Raw genomic sequence first — 15913 nt, forward strand, 5'->3', positions numbered from 1 at the left:
TCCAGTGGTCGACTCTGCCTCCTGTCTAAAAGACTTTGCCTTTTATATAGGTTTCTCTCATTCATTCGCAGCCTAGCTGTCACTCACACAGCAGGGTGGCTGTCCAAGAAAAGCAAGACAATCACCTTTGGGTGCATTCCTGTAACCAAGGAGGCTAAAACAGGGAGTCTCGGGAACCTCCCTGGCTTCCTGCCCTGCCAGACATGCTAGAGACAGAGGCGGGCTTCACCAGTGAATCCCGCCAAAGACAAAATGAACAAAGGGACCAAACCTGGTTTGGCGCGCAGAGTAAATCTCAAGGACCTTTCCAACAAGAAATGGCAAGAAAAAGACGACCTGGGACATTTTGACAAAATTGGCACCCATGGGTGCTTTACTGCAGCTGCAAACACTTTATGGTAGTAAAAAGTAAACCTGCCACTAGGCATTAATTGTAGAAAGGGTATCAAGAATATTTCATGAAAACTAGACAAAGGGGATACTAAGTAACCCCTACAGCTCCCTATTGTAAGATAGTGTGCTGGGTCTAGAAAGTTACAACATTTAAGTAGTCAATTTCACTTCACTGCTCTTGGAAACAGTATTTTAACCAAGAGGAGGCATTTAAACCTTTGGAAAATCTGAAAGACTTCCCTGTGGCACTGCACTGAAGGTGTTGTGTCACAATGTAAAAAGATGATACCTATGGAGACATCAAAACCAAAAGAAACCGAGTTCAAATAACAGAAAAATATATGAGAGAGTGGGAAAAGGTCTTGCTCTCTAGGATAAAAATGAAAATTCTCTAAGTCCAGCAAAAAGAGCTGGGGGTCTCTAAGGTAGAAGGTAATTAACACATTTCTGAGATTTTTCCCCATCAGCCACTAACAATCTGCAAGGAACTTGCCAATCCTACTGCAGTCTCCAATTCTCCCCTGCCATCCCCGACCCTCACTGGCCTCCCACTTAACCAAAACTCAGGATATCCTGTCTTCAATCTCCTCTACTTCCCTCACTCCTCTGCTCTCGGGCCTCCCTTGCCCCCCCCCCTCCCTCCCTCCTACTCTCATCTTTCTCGCCCATAGCACCAGATGAGGTCTTTAGCAAGTCCTCTCTATGAAAGTCTCCTCCAAACAGGTGCTCCCCTGGCTCCTCCAGGACCATCAAGGACAACATTGCCTCCCTTGCGCTAGCCTTGGTTGGACGATTTATGAAATCACTCATTTGACACTCGCTCCCTCCCGCTACCCCTCTGCTCCTCAAAAAGCCCTCTGCCGACCCCTTCTGCTCTTTTATCACCCTATCTCCATTAGCCCCCTACCTGGGCAAACTCTTGGAAAAGCTAGTCATCTCCCAACTGCTCCAACACGCTGAATCCGTTGTCTGTCTCCACAACCACCAGTCTGGCTTCAGAGCTGCAAGAAGCACAGGAACCGCTCTACTGAAAACCTGTTAAGACTTGCTCTCAAATCTCGATTCCAACTCTCCATCTGTTCTTATCCTTCTGGATCTTTCCTCTGCTTTCAACACATTCAATCATGCCACCCGGACTAATCTGCTCTGACACCCTTGGAATCACAGGCCTGGCAATTCCGGCTGACTTCATTCCTCTCCAACCATCCTTCACAGGTTCAACTGGGCCCTTTTCTCTCCTCAATCACACACTCCACCTGCAGCATCCCTCAAGGCTCCATCCTCTCGATGTGGCTCTTCTCTACCTCGCCCCTCTGGGTTATCTGATCTCCTACTTCTTTCACTTCCAGTGTTATGCAGACAACATGAAGCTCTTATTCAAGCTTCCCTCTACTGCCTCTCTGCCTCCTCCCTGAATGTCTGACTGCTATTCAGGCATGGTGTGCTGCCAATAATCTATGCCTTAATGCCAGGAAGACTGACATCCTTCTCATTGGCACTCCTGCTCCGTGCAACCGTCTGGCCGCCCTCCATGTGTCCCCTCTCACGACCCCCTTGCGAGACAAACATTGGAGTAATCTTCAAATCCTCTCCTTCGCTCCTCACATTGCAGAACTTGCCAAGAAGGCCCAATATCAGCTGGACCGCATCAGAGGCCTTCTCAGTTTACTCACCTTCCTCCAGAAACTAAGTCGCCAGAGCTTTGCTCCTCTGTGGGGTGGACTACTGCAACAGCTTCTTCCTCACTCTTCCTTGATCCTCCCTTCGCCCCTTCAACTAATCCAGAATAGGACTGCAAAACCCATCCTTAGCCTCAGCTCAGGGACCGCATCTCTCCAGCCCTAAACGTTTTACTGGCTCCCGGTTGCTGCTAGAACCAAATTCAAGACCCTGTGCATCATCCAGAAAGCTTTCTGGGGCTTGGGACCCCGCTACATCCAACTGTCACTCCCCATATGCCTCCTTGCTAAAGACCTTTGGTCTTCTAGCTCCAACTCTGCAGATCAGATGCTTCGCTAAGCAGAGTGTGGGGGTAGATCTCTCCTCTGCAGGAGCCTCCCTCTGGAATGGTCTCCCTGCTCCTCTCAGGCTTGAGCCGGATGTCCTTCAGTTCCTGGAACCTTCGCAAGACCACCCTTTTCTCTTATTCCTTCCCCTGCCAACACCCCCTTTCTGTCACAGTGACATGCTGCCTGGTACCAACCGAATTCTAAAGGGCACCAGGCCTTCCTTCTTCCAGTTCACCCCCCTCCTCACACTTAGCATGTGGACCTTCACCCCCTGCAATTACCTGGCACTTGCACTCCTGGCCTCCCCTTAGCACTTGTTGCCTGCCCCCCCCCCATACCCCCATCTTTACTTGCACTCCCTTTTTACCCTGTGCTTCCCTTTACCACCCTAGCACTTCGCATTTGCACAAACTGGTACCCCCCTCCCCAAACCCCCTCTCACTTCCTGTTACTGCACTTGCACGATCCAAATGTCACAAGGCCTAGTAGGAGCGTTATTGTTATCTAATTAATAAATAAAATAATATGAGTGTATGCACATGGTCTGCTGACACCAACTACCTAACCTATGTTTTGGAGCATAGTGTCAGTGCAACACATTATCTGCATACAATGTAATGGGACCATCTGGTCTGCCCTATCCCAGTATCAAAAAATTTAACTGAAGCGTACAGATAGAATAATTGAAAATAGTTCTCTTCAGTCTTGTCCTGGTGTTTGTTATAGTAAGTTGTGAGTAACTGCTCAACTGCCATACCCACAGGTCAGTGATTCTCTTATATGTAAAATAGCATTGCTTAAAACGAGTCAATTTGTGGAATTCAAAGGATGGGCCTTTACTTAATTTTTTGCAGAAAATTTCATATTGTGAAAAATAAAAGGCAAGAGATACATTTTAACTAAATGCAGCACATTGAAATGTATGCAAGGTGGTACTCTTCATAGCACAGTCTCATAAACCAGTTACATCATGGCAATATTTCAAGTTCTTTTATATTTCACACTGAAGAAATCTTTCCTCACAAATCCACTACTGTCCTAGAAAGGGCTACTGTTCAAAATTGGAGATTTAGAACAGAATTCTCATTTGTTAATGGAGCCCATACTGCCATTAGCATATTTTTCTACTAGTGCGTTTACAAAAAGGACCCAGCATCAGAGTCTAAATGCTGTTTCTTCAATACATTAATGTTTACAATTAACATGAAACAGTTTGCCAGGTCTGTAACATCAACAAACTGTCTTCCTGACACTGATTGCAGGTGAGCGTAATGTGACCAAAGTTATTTAGTGAACAACCTGGTTTTCAGTTAATTATCGGAGGACAAGCGGCTAGCAATTGTGGGATGTGCAATGAATTCCAAGGTTAAAGCTGCCTGGAATAAACAGATTTAACCCATTTTACTTGGGCATATTTTGGGGTGGTTGACCGAACTAGGGGACAAGCAGCATCAGATATGAATAAAGAAAGTGAAAGATTCTTGAACAACTTTAAGCCAATATTTGTATTTGAAAATGCCAAGGATCAAAGAAAATAGAAACCTGTTCGCCTGTCTGCTCATTTGATGGCATGGGTTTACTTTACCTGGAACATGTTGAAATGTTAGACGAGTTACCCATTTCAGAGAGCACATATTGCAACAACAAAAAACAGCAGGAGGTTACATATTTAAATCTTAGTTTTATCCAAGTAGTGCTGTGAATTGGCACTGATCACGCAATTTAACAGTTTGACAAAAGCAAATTTAAAGTAAATGAAGAAGCCATAAGTGCATGCAGGATGAAATAAAGGGCTAACACCCAAAAATATCTTTTCCTTAAAGCCTGTGCAAGGAACCAATAATGAGACAGACACCGAGGCCTCATGGTGATTGATATAAACCTTTTCAATTAAAAGGGTTGGAAAATGCCTCACTGTCCCTAATCTAGGAGTTATTTCCCTACCTCCAACAAAAACCAAGGACCTGTTCTGTGTGTCAAGATGTCTAAAGCAAAAATGTCCTGCGTCCGAAAACCTATCCTAGCCCTCTCATTCTAAAAGTAACTCGAAGGTGTGAAGGGTATTATCTTTGGCTTGGAAAGTGCACAAATGTTAAAGTCCAACAAAAAGTTATAAACCCAACAAAGTTTCCAAATGGATGATTTTCACATTTCCCGGAAAGGACTCCCTTCCCCAGTTTTTGCTCGACCAAAACAAAAGTTCAAAAGAATAACCAAGTTCTTCGTAGCCCAAAAGGATAACTCCCTCCTCTTGGTGTTGCAATTCAGGCCAGGGGAAAAACGTTCTGCCTTTTCTACATTCAATGCAATTCATAATCCCAACGGCATGAATCTTTCTTGGTATTCTCTGACTCACAAAACACCTGGTATACTCTCCTGCCAGCTTCTCTCCTATTTTTTGTCTTTCAAACCCCCCCCCCCCCCCAGTAACCCCGCCTTCCAAGTGCCTCTTTATACTGGTGTATTTATATCCGTTTCCCAAATACAGGGCTGTGGGGAATTTGCCTCCCGTTCGTTAGGGACCAGGAATACCTTTTGCAGCTCCAACCTTCAACTGTGGGCTCACTGGCGTTAGGATGACTCCCTTAGCTTCTCCGAGCCCGTTCAGGTGCTTCGCAGCTTCCGCTCTTCTCCCAGGTCGGGCGGCGCGTCTCTGGGGCTGGTGGCGGTCTGTGTGTTGCTAAAGCTTCCCTTGCCGGCGTGAAGTACCTCTGCTTCGCGTCGTGCTTTGGCGTCTCTTGCCTGCAGGAATGTCCCTCCGCTGCATCACCCTTTCTCCGTGCTGCTGCTCTGCTTCACTTGCCGCCTCCTGGATTTGCTTGCGTGTCCACCTGACAGCTTGGCTTCGCTGGCAGTCGCTAGCCGTTGGCTCCCTCTGCGTTTCTCCATGGCTCCATCTTTGAACTCTCGCAATACTGAAGGAAGCCGTTTGGCTGATCAATCTTCATTCCAGTTGCCCTCTTCCTTGTGTCAGTGTGCATTACTGATGAAACTGCGTGATGTTTAAACATTCTATGACCAAGAGCTGAAGAACATTGAGGGTTACAGCCATGAGGGCCTGAGGTACTGAAGGGGTGTCCCTAAAAGGGAATGGGGAATAACAGGTTTTTTTCCAATTATGCCACTCAATCCTCCAGATGGTCGCCTCTCCCCATGTGGTCCTCCTTCAAATAGCCACCCCCAAGGTCAGGATCAGGTAGTGGCTGCCATCCTCTGGCCACATGAGGAGAGGCTACCTCTGTGAAAGGAGTGATGACATCCGATTCATTACAACTCCAAGAGGAAGCTGGATGAACCTACAAGACATCTTGCTGAAGCGGATGAACACATTCGGATTACTAAAATCTGAATATTACCTTCGCTGTTCTGAAGTAAGGGAGAATATGTACAAATCATTTTAATGAAAACATGTCTCCTGGGCACGATTTTGATTATTCTCGTGAAAAGTATCCAGTTATAACAAGATTCAATGAAAAAAAAACAAGAATACAGCAAACTAAACATCAGGCAAAAAGACAAAGTAATCACTGTTAAAATGAACACTGTGCCAGGCTCATGAGTTTGATGTTTTCCCTGTACTTTGTGAGCCGCTTAACTTTGATGTGGCCTCTTACAAAGCCAATTGCTTTACCAGAGTTGTAATCACTTTATCAAATAGGGCGAAAAAAACAACTTGCATGGAACCAAGTGGTTCAGAAGTCACTTGCCAACAGCTCCTGATCCAAATAACTCGGCTGCAAAAAAGTTTGAGGTGGATCAACCTATGGTTTATCAGTTTCATTTTGGACTAGATTGTGTGTGAAATACGGTCAGTGCTTGCATTGGCAATGGGGATTCCATGACCAATGCATTTTACTGATACCTACAGAAATTCCCTACCCACACGACCCCGCTGTTACCACAGAGCGGTTTAAGGTACACTGTTTGCCACCCAGCTACATTTAATTTTAGGAATGGAAGAGTCTAAATTATGGCCCCTTTAGTGTTCTTATAGCTATACTTTTTCTTGTGTGTGGTTTCTAAAACCAAGCACTTATTTGAACTTTTAGTTGCCCAATATTTATCTTTGTAATAAAGGGCATATTTTTCAGTACAGCTTTGTATTGAAATTTCTTGGCCTGTTAGGATTAACTGCACTTAGCTACCAGCCTTCTCCTAAGAATGATTCAAAGACTGTTATTCTACATAACAATCTATTATGGACATTGTTGCTACCCCATATGACTCTTGATATAGTTTCACATTCCTCGCTACAGTCTCCCTAGCTACGACTTTGGGTCTTATCTGAATTGCTAGCCAGGAAACCGGTGCTTCTCTTGTAGGCCCTCGCACCACAAAAGACACCTCCAATGAACAGAAAGTAAGGAGTGTCTAAAAGTGGGATTTTACCAATTTCTATGAAGACTATCCAAAAAAACAGCAATCTTTTTCTGAACGGTTTGCTGAACATTATTCAGATAGCCTTTGTAGGGGCTGTGACAAAAACTACCCATCGATAACATACTGCATATCAAGTTCTGCTAAAGCATTATAAAGAATCCTTTTAACCATACAAAATGTGGACATTACTCATTGTGTTGAGTGCTATCCGGTACGCCTCCTCCCTGGTCCCAATCTTAACTACTCTGCCACATTTATCCCATGGCGAGTCTGGTTATTTACAGAAAACCCCTGCAACAAACGTGCTTTTTAAGTTATAGCATGAATAATTAGCTCTCCAGTTTTGGGGCTATTTATTTTCTGGTGTTCTGCCTTGCAGTTAGGACCATTCGAGGAGTCAAGACGAAGAGCAACTGAATGTACCCAAGCAGGCAAGAACACATGGGCAATGTGCAACAAAAAAGGGAACTTTCTCTAGTGACAATACTATACATCATCCAGTAAGTCACTCAACACCATATTAAAAAATCAACATGCTGACCATAGTACTGGTGTCATGATTAAATACATTTATTCCTCGATGCATTATAAAGAAAAAGACAACAAACATTCATAACAAGACCATTGATTCCATCCTAGTCAACTGAAGATATCACAACCCAGAGTTTTTCCTCTCATCATGGTATCAGCAGAACCTTTTGATGAAACAGTCTCATGATAAATGATTGTTGATCTCCCAAATACTTACTTCCACTGGAAAACCCACCAGTAGTTGAGGCTTGCATTGCTTCTCTTCTATAATCTCTATCTTTTGGGAAACTGTTAACTGCCATTTTACTGGATGGTTCTTTTGGCCTCTGCTCCCTGTAAACAAACAAAAAAAAGAAAATGTATAAAATATCAATACACTTAGTTAAGCAGTTTTGTAGTTCGGTAGATAGTTTAAATACCTTTCAAGCCATTCTTTTGGTTTCTCCCACTGTGAAACCTCTGTCCTGCAGTTGTAGTAGTACTTTTTACCAGAAGAACTAATGTGCTCAGACCAGTCATCAGCAGGATCATAACCCTGAAAACAAATTACAAATGGCAATTAAAATCCTTGTGTGTATATCGCACAATATTTGTACCTTTAGAACTTCAACTGAAAAGAAAGCAACAGATTGAAAGACACTCAAGTTTAGAATCAGTTAATAAGAAAAGTAGGGATTATGGTTATGCAGGTTCTTACTCGTCTCTCCCTCCTCCACAACTGGTTAACCTCCCAGTTGAGTCTAGGTGTGCAGACTAAAAACGTGAGGCAAACACTTCAGTGTGATTGAAAGCAAGGGCCAAACCTGCCTCTTTCCACCTTCATGCTCGCATGGTCCGTTAGGCAACGTTTGTATGCAGTACACTTTCGGTGCACTACACACAACTGACAACAGGTGTAGGAAACCCAACGTATAAGCTTGTACTACACAGTTTTGGTAGCGTGTTGAGCAGCCATGCTTATCTCAAGAGGGGTCGATGTGAGCTGTAAGGGAGTTACAGAGATTCACAGTGAGCAGTATGCAAATAAACACTTACACACAAGGTTTCTTGAATAAACAATTATTAATTAATTAGTCAGAATAAGCCTTCTTCAGAAGGGATCCAATAGATAGGGATACCTGGTGTATCTCTATGGTCCTCCAGATGAGTATACACGGCAAAAACACAAATAAACCAATAGAGCAAAGATGACAGGATTCCAACTAAATTGCCAAATCTTAGCAATGCACAATATTTATTTTGCATATCAAATACAATTTAAACATCCTTAAAAAAATACTACAAAATACTAAAAAATAGGCTCGACAAAAAACTTCCCATTAATCCTAATTTCATTCATAACTCGTACATACCATCTTCATACCAACAAATATACAATCTATGGGTGTGCTACTGTCCCCATAACAAAATCCAAACAAAACAAAGTTTTAAACTCTTGCGTTTTTCAGATGTAGCCCTCTGTTTTTCTAGCAGGGGTTATATGTCTTATCAACACGTGTTTCAGATGTAGTCCTCTGTGGGCAGAAAACACCTTGCCCCAATAATCTAGCCAACCTTCATCAGGATGGAGTGCAACAGTCCGTGTGTCGCATCTTGAAAGGATGGGGAGAGCCTCAGAATCTATAAAATGATATTGCATAAACAAATTACACTTTTTCAATAACTGTCATCTTTAATGATTATCAAAACATTCAATATGTGTGACCAACAACATCTGTGTTGTTCGTATCAAACTCACCTCCACTGCATATCAGGGGACGGTGGTTTGATAATGGGATGTATCATGTGTCTGTCCTGTACCGTGGTGTAGTCGGGAGAGGTTACCTTAAAAAGGGTTTTTCACCAACCGGACGGGAAATCAAAATCAATATTACCATCGGAATAATAGGACAGTTACAATTTCGAATTCCTCAGGGTCAAGTGGATTAGATCCCTCACTGAGTGGACCATCTGGGGCACCACAGCGAGGACAATTCCTATTAGGGAGAATTCTCATAATTGTGCCAATTCCCTTCACCTTAGAGACCCCCAGCAACTTAGCTGGATTTTTTTTTTAATCATTTTTATTTTTGGTCAGAGAGTTACAACAGTACTAAACTGGTTGGCAGTAGGCGAAGCACATCGATCACAACAACATAGACACATTAACAGTATAAATTGCACGTTTTCACATTGCATAACAGTTCTGGAGTGGCGACGTCGGATTATCTTCTCCATCAGATGATATATTACATAAATATAGCCTGAACAGTGCCCATATATCTTTGGGACAGCATCTCGATGGCAATGCTATAATAAATTGTTCCTCCAGTTCGTTAATGATTGACAAGTCTTTCAAAAAGTCCAGCCGCCTAGGAGGATGTACTGATTTCCAACATTTCAGTATATTAAGTTTTGCAACCACGCATGCCAAGTTAAATAACCGTCTAGTGGTGGTAGCGGCTTTACCGATATCCCCAAAGAGATATTTAAGTGGGGAAGGTGTGGCAGGTATCGCCGTGATGTCTTCCAGGATCTCCACCACCTCCCCCAGAATGCAGTGACCAGTGGACAGGGCCAGTACATATGATAAGAGTCTGCATCAGGGGCGTCGCATTTAGGGCATTTTCCTGTGTGACTTTGTACAAATTTAGCTAACTTAGCTGGGGTATAGTGTAGCTGGTTAAGAACCTTAAACTGAATGAGCCGAAGCCCTGAGTTCATGGATACATGTTTGGTCAACTGGCAGTATCTCAACCACGTGTCTTCACCCAGTTCCACCCCCAGGTCCCGTTCCCAGTTCCCTTTAATATCATTGCTTGACTTGGAGTGTGTTTGAACAAGGCTATAGAGCGCAGACAGACTTTTACTATGTCCACCCGGTTCCATCATGGCTGCAATACATTCATGTGTGGCCGGTTCCTCTGGGAACGAGGGCCATTTAGCGGCAAAGGCAGCCCTCATTCTATGAAACTGAAATCGCTTAAGGTGATCTCCACCCACCGGCCCACTAAAATCATCAAGAGCATAGTATTTCCCTTCCCGAAACATATCTTGCATTCGAAATTGCTTTTGTGGGTCCCAAGCACCCTGGAGGGCCTTATCAAACGTGGGGCTTATGCCTGGGAAGCTCCATAGTGGCACTTCTGGATCATACGGGGTTGTAAGGGCGAGCCTATTGTATATCATAGACCATGCGCGTACAGTGGCGTTGACAGGGTCATATTTGCATGGCTCTTTACGTTTAAGATCAAACATGACCGCTCGTAGTTCTATAGGGGAAGCTGCAAATCTTTCCAGGGGAATGTGTGGAGCAGTGTCTTCCGGGTCAAACCAGTGTCTCGCAAAGTGTGCCTGAGATGTTAAGTAATAAAGTTCGACGTCTGGGGCTGCAATCCCACCCTTTTCAAAGGGTTCTATCATTTTGGACCATTTCAACCTAGGCGTCTTCCCTCCCCATACAAAAGTGGTGGTTAGAGTGTTGAGTTTATTAAAGAAGGCTCTGCCCGGCCAGATCGGTATATTGCAAAAGAAATATAGGAGTTTGGGTAACACAGTCATCTTAAGTAAGGATATTCGCCCATATAGGGATAAGGGGAGCCTATTCCAGGATTGTAGTTTAGCTGCAAGGGATTGTAAAAGTTCACCGTGATTTTCCGTGTACAGTGTGCTCCAGTCTTTGGAAACCATGATCCCCAGAAAGCGGATATGTATAGGTGACCATTTAAATCCGTGTGTATCCGACATTTCTCTAATACTGGGCGTAATCTGGAACAGTTCCGACTTGGATACGTTGATCTTGTATCCCGAGTATTCGGAGAACGTCTCAACCTCCAACATGATTGGCCCTAGGTTTACTTCCGGGTTCCTAATGTATAATAGGGTATCATCCGCATATAGGGAGATGATTTGCGGTTTCCCAGTCATGCAAAGGCCTCTACATGCATGATTTTGTCAGACATATTCAGCCATGGGTTCTATGTTAAGCGCAAAAAGGATTGGGGAAAAGGGGCAGCCCTGTCTTGTGCCTCTACCCGGACGAAACAGGGACGACATGGTTTGATTAGTTAGTATTTATGCTCCCGGGGAGGTGTACAATAGCTTAACACAGTTGACAAAGTAGCTTCCCAACCCAAATCTCTCAAGGACCTGAAACGGATAGACCTAGGAGACAGAATCAAACGCCTTCTCCGCGTCAAGGGAGGCCGCCACCGCGTCTGCCGCCGGATCTATATGTGCCATAACTCCAAAGAGTCTGCGCAGATTGAGAGCAGTAGACCTTGTTGGTACAAAGCCCGCCTGGTCGGGATCCACCAGTATAGGCATATAGGGCAGCAGTCTGGTGGCCAGGATTTTGGCGAAAATCTTCGCATCTGTGTTAAAAAGCGAAAGGGGTCTATATGACCCCATGTCATGAGGGGGTCTACGAGGTTTAAGCAGAACAGTTATGACTGCCTCTCGCATGGTGTCTGGTAGTATACCACATTCCATTGCTTCTTCCCAAACTGTCAGTAAAAGGGGGGCGAGTATGTTGTGATATTCTTTGTAAATTTCGGCGCCGAGTCCGTCAGGACCAGGGGCCTTACCAGAGGTTAACGCTTTTATTGCCTCCGTAATTTCATCTAGTGTTAGGGGGGTATCCAATAACATGCGCGTATCAGAGGTCAAGGTCGGGAGATCAATAACATGCAGGTACCTTGTTTAGTTTTGGTGTCTCTATTAGAGTATAATGTTTTGTAGAATGCAGCAAACATGCAATTGATTTCTTGCTCACCATTTACTATGTCCCCACCAGGCGCCTGGATGGCTGCTATAGGGGGGGTGACCATGTTCGGCCTTGAGCATCTGGGCCAGAAGTTTCCCTGCTTTATTACTTTCCCCGTATCTACGAGCCCGGATCGGGGCAGCCATATACTGTACCTCCCTTGCAGCAAGTTTATTAAAGTCTGCCAATGTTGTGTGGGTATCTAGAAGGGCCTCCTTACTATGTGTACAGGTGTATTCAAACTCCAGAAGCTCGAGTTTGGCTTCTGTGGTGTCCAACTCTTGTCTAACTGTTTTAAGTAAGCCTGTAGTTTTAGCCATAATTGCACCCCGAACCCACACCTTAAATGTTTCCCATAACGTGGCGCACCGTTTCACCGACCCCTCGTTTAGTTGAAAAAGTTCCTCTATTTCAGTACGCAATGATTCGCAGACATTCAGGTCTCTAAGTAGGGCAGAGGGCATTCTCCAGCGTCTGGCCCTGGGAACAGCCTCATCAACACTCAGAGTAAGTGATACAGGGGAGTGATCTGAGAGAGTGCGGGGATACATCTCACAATGCTGGACCATATTCACAAGTGTGGAGCTCATTAACCAGTAATCAATTCGAGACTCTGAATCATGTACTGATGAGTATAATGTGAAGCGCTGCTCTAGGGGGTGTAATTCTCGCCAGATGTCTACCATAGTCATTTGTTGCATGATTTGTCGTATGGCTAATGTGGCTCGGGTTAAGGGTCTGTATGACGTTGTAGACCTGTCAAGAGATGTGTCAAGGATTGTATTGAAATCTCCCCCCCAGACCACTTCAGCTTCAATCAACATATATATAGCATTATAGAATTCAGGGTCATCCATGTTGGGGCCGTACGTGTTAACCAAAACCATATTTTGCCCTGCCAACTCTCCCCATACCAACACATATCTTCCCTGTTGATCGATCTTAACGTCATGAGTGCGGAAGCCCAGTTTCGGATGTATTAGGGTGAGGACTCCTCTAGATTGGGAGGAGTATTCAGTATAATATCTCAGTGGGCCCCACCTAGACAGGAAATTGGAGCAAACCTGCCCTGGTGCGTGCGTCTCCTGCAACAGTATAATCTGGGGGCTATGTCTGGTAACATATGCTGCAAATTTCCTAGATTTAATTGGGTTGTTCAAGCCACGTATGTTCCATGAAAGGAGTTTAACACTTACAACTTTGTCACTCAGTACCATAGCATAATGTCAATATCAAGGAGTGAAGTAGTTCGCCCGTGCCACAAACTAACTGTCGTACCTGTTGCAACCGGACTCTGCATTTTAAAACATTTGCCAACTATGGCAACAATTTGTGCCCTTCCCCAACCCCCACCCTCACCATCAACCCCAACCCGATGATGTATCCCTTCCCCCATAACCTGTGGAACGTTCCTGAGGGTCGCAGTCGCCAGGCCTCCATCAGTAGAGGCTCACGATCCCAACTTTTCCAAAACAATAACTACTGGGGCCGTTATACCCAAGAGGGTCAGCCACATGACTTGAACAGGATGTTTCCATAATCTCAATTCAGTCTGCTGAGTCCGGGATGTCATCCCCCCGTCGCGGGGGCCTATTTCGATCTCGTGGATAATCGTCTGGAGGCATGGGGGATGGACGACTCAATATACGAAATGGCATCCGCCGGGTTCTCAAAGAAATGCGATCTGCCTCCATGTTGGATCCGCAATTTCGCTGGGAAGATGAGGGCGTACGGGACACAGCGCAATCTCAAGAGCTTTTTGGCCTGTTCGTAGGATCTGAGCTGCATCTGGACGCTTGTCGAAAAATCAGGATATATGTGGACTTCGTTGCCTTCGTACTGCAGAGAGCCCTTTTCCCTGGACAGCCTGAGCACCGTGTCTCTGTCTCTATAATTGAGGAGACGGACAATGATCGTGCGCGGTGGTGCGCCAGGCTTGGGCGGTGGCGCAAGTGTACGATGAGCCCTCTCAACCAGAAAGTGGTCAGAGAAGGATTCCGTTCCCAGAAGGGTTTTCAACAGGGCTTCTACCTGTCTCTCCTCTCCATCGGGCCCTTGCAAAAGGATTCTGGAACGCCGACAACACGGATATTGTTTCTCCTGGATCTAGGTTCAAGGTCCTCGCATTTTGCTTGAGTGTTGCACAGTTCACCTTTAAGCTGTGCAATGTCCCGGCCATGCTGTGTTATCGCATCTTCGTTAGTACTGATTCTGCTTTCGGCCTCTAATGCGAGAGCTTTCCTTGTCCACTCTAGCCTTGAGGGAGCTGATGGTCGAAACAATATCGTCTAACTTGACATTCACAGCTAGGAAGCCGTTCTGCACCATGGTCATAAGACGGTCTTCTCTGGTGTCATGCCCCGTCTCAGCTAGTATGTCATTTTCCATGGTTGCGGCTGCCGGCGACCCCTGAGGTTGGGAGCTGGCAAAGGAGTCCATCGGGCCAGTTTTTTTCCCCCCTGCACTTTTCTTCTCGTTTCGGCCCATGAGCCGTCTTTACAGAACAAGGACAGATGACGTGGGTCAGGCCAGACTCACATGGTGGTATAGTATCGTTCGTGCAGTTGGTTCTGTTACATTACACGATGAGTGCCGGTATATCGACTCTCAAAACCCAAAGGAGTCGTCGTTGCCTGGGTTCCGGGCTGATCCAGCATGCAGTAATATTCCCATGTATCCTGCCTGATAATGTAGATTGAAGGTAAGTTACAGGCAGGGGTTGTGCCCGTTATAGGAGCTGCCAACCAAAGTATCACAGTGGGTCTGGGGCTGAGCTGCAGCAGCTCCTCTAATCGCACCTGTCCTTATATATGGAGGACTACCACCACTCACGCCAGCAGCCAGCCTCTTCACGACCCTCCAACGGTTTACTGGTAGTGTGTCGGGTCGCCTTTAGCACTGATGTCCAGCCACTTGAGGCGCAGTCTGGCCAGCTGTGTTAGGGAGCCAAATTGCCACGGATCACATACTTCTCCCAATGGTGCAGGTCTGCTAAAGGATCAGTAGAAATGTACAGGCCTCCTCTCAGCGACAAAACAAGGAGCAGCACCCTCGAGTTAACAGCACAGAGGTTTTGCCGGTATACTATAGCGTAAAGTCCCCTCTACGGATGTATTGTGCTCTCCCACGTTAATCAGCGTCTCCAATTGACGGGCGCTGCAAGAAGGATATTAACGCTGTACATACGCTCCGATGCAACTGGGTCCGTGCACTTTCAAGCCCCTCACCTGCTTTCGTAGCGCCATTCGGAACCCGATCGATGGCAGACCCACAGAGCTAGCTGGGGCCCTGCGTGGGAGACCGCGCGTCGACCCAGCCGTTGTTCGGGAGGTGAGCAGTAGCAGCAATCAATCTTCGTCTTGCAGGGACCTCTGCACCAACACACACGGTCTGCCCGTAGGACCGCGTATCAAGGAAGCGCCGCTGGGATCAGCGCCCCTCCCCCACACGGCCCTCCGGCGTTTGCAGAGCCTCGGTCTGGCGTGTGACTCTTCCGGATCTCGGGAGCGGCTTGCAGTCAGCCAGGTGGGCCGCCCCGCGAAACGAAGCTCCGAACTCAGCCGCGCCTCCACGGTTTCACACAGGATTTGCACACAACGTGCAGTAGGAATGCCGGCAACAGCAGATGTAGTCGCTTCCTATCTTCGCGGCCCCAAACAGGATTAATTTATGATAAGGATGTCCTCGGGATCAGAGTTTTTTTTACCTGGAAAGAGTGAGCCTTTTTTCCCCCCACTCATGTATTTTGTTGTGTTTTACATTTGTGTTATTTGATTATGGGGTTTTAGATAACTCCATAGGCATCTTTTCATGTGTGTCGCACAGCACCCTCAGTGCAGTGACACAGGGATGTCTT

General features: G+C 45.7%; 1 protein-coding gene across 9 annotated transcripts in view; it reads right to left on the reverse strand.

The window, feature by feature from the left end:
- Nucleotides 1-15913, reverse strand: part of WAC (WW domain containing adaptor with coiled-coil) — a 978331-nt gene that overhangs the window by 794978 nt on the left and 167440 nt on the right. For 7 of the 9 annotated variants that reach the window (XM_069648099.1, XM_069648093.1, XM_069648100.1 and 4 more), the window contains 2 exons: nucleotides 7733-7848; nucleotides 7531-7646 (listed from right to left, as the gene is read on the reverse strand). In XM_069648099.1, coding sequence (XP_069504200.1) covers nucleotides 7531-7646; nucleotides 7733-7848 — 232 coding nt within the window. The remainder of the gene's footprint in view (nucleotides 1-7530; nucleotides 7647-7732; nucleotides 7849-15913) is intronic. The other 2 variants (XM_069648101.1, XM_069648094.1) reach the window with 1 other exon arrangement.

Source organism: Ambystoma mexicanum, chromosome 2q (genome assembly GCF_040938575.1).
Source record: "Ambystoma mexicanum isolate Mex_15411 chromosome 2q, UKY_AmexF1_1, whole genome shotgun sequence".
Classification (NCBI taxonomy): Eukaryota; Metazoa; Chordata; class Amphibia; order Caudata; family Ambystomatidae; genus Ambystoma; species Ambystoma mexicanum.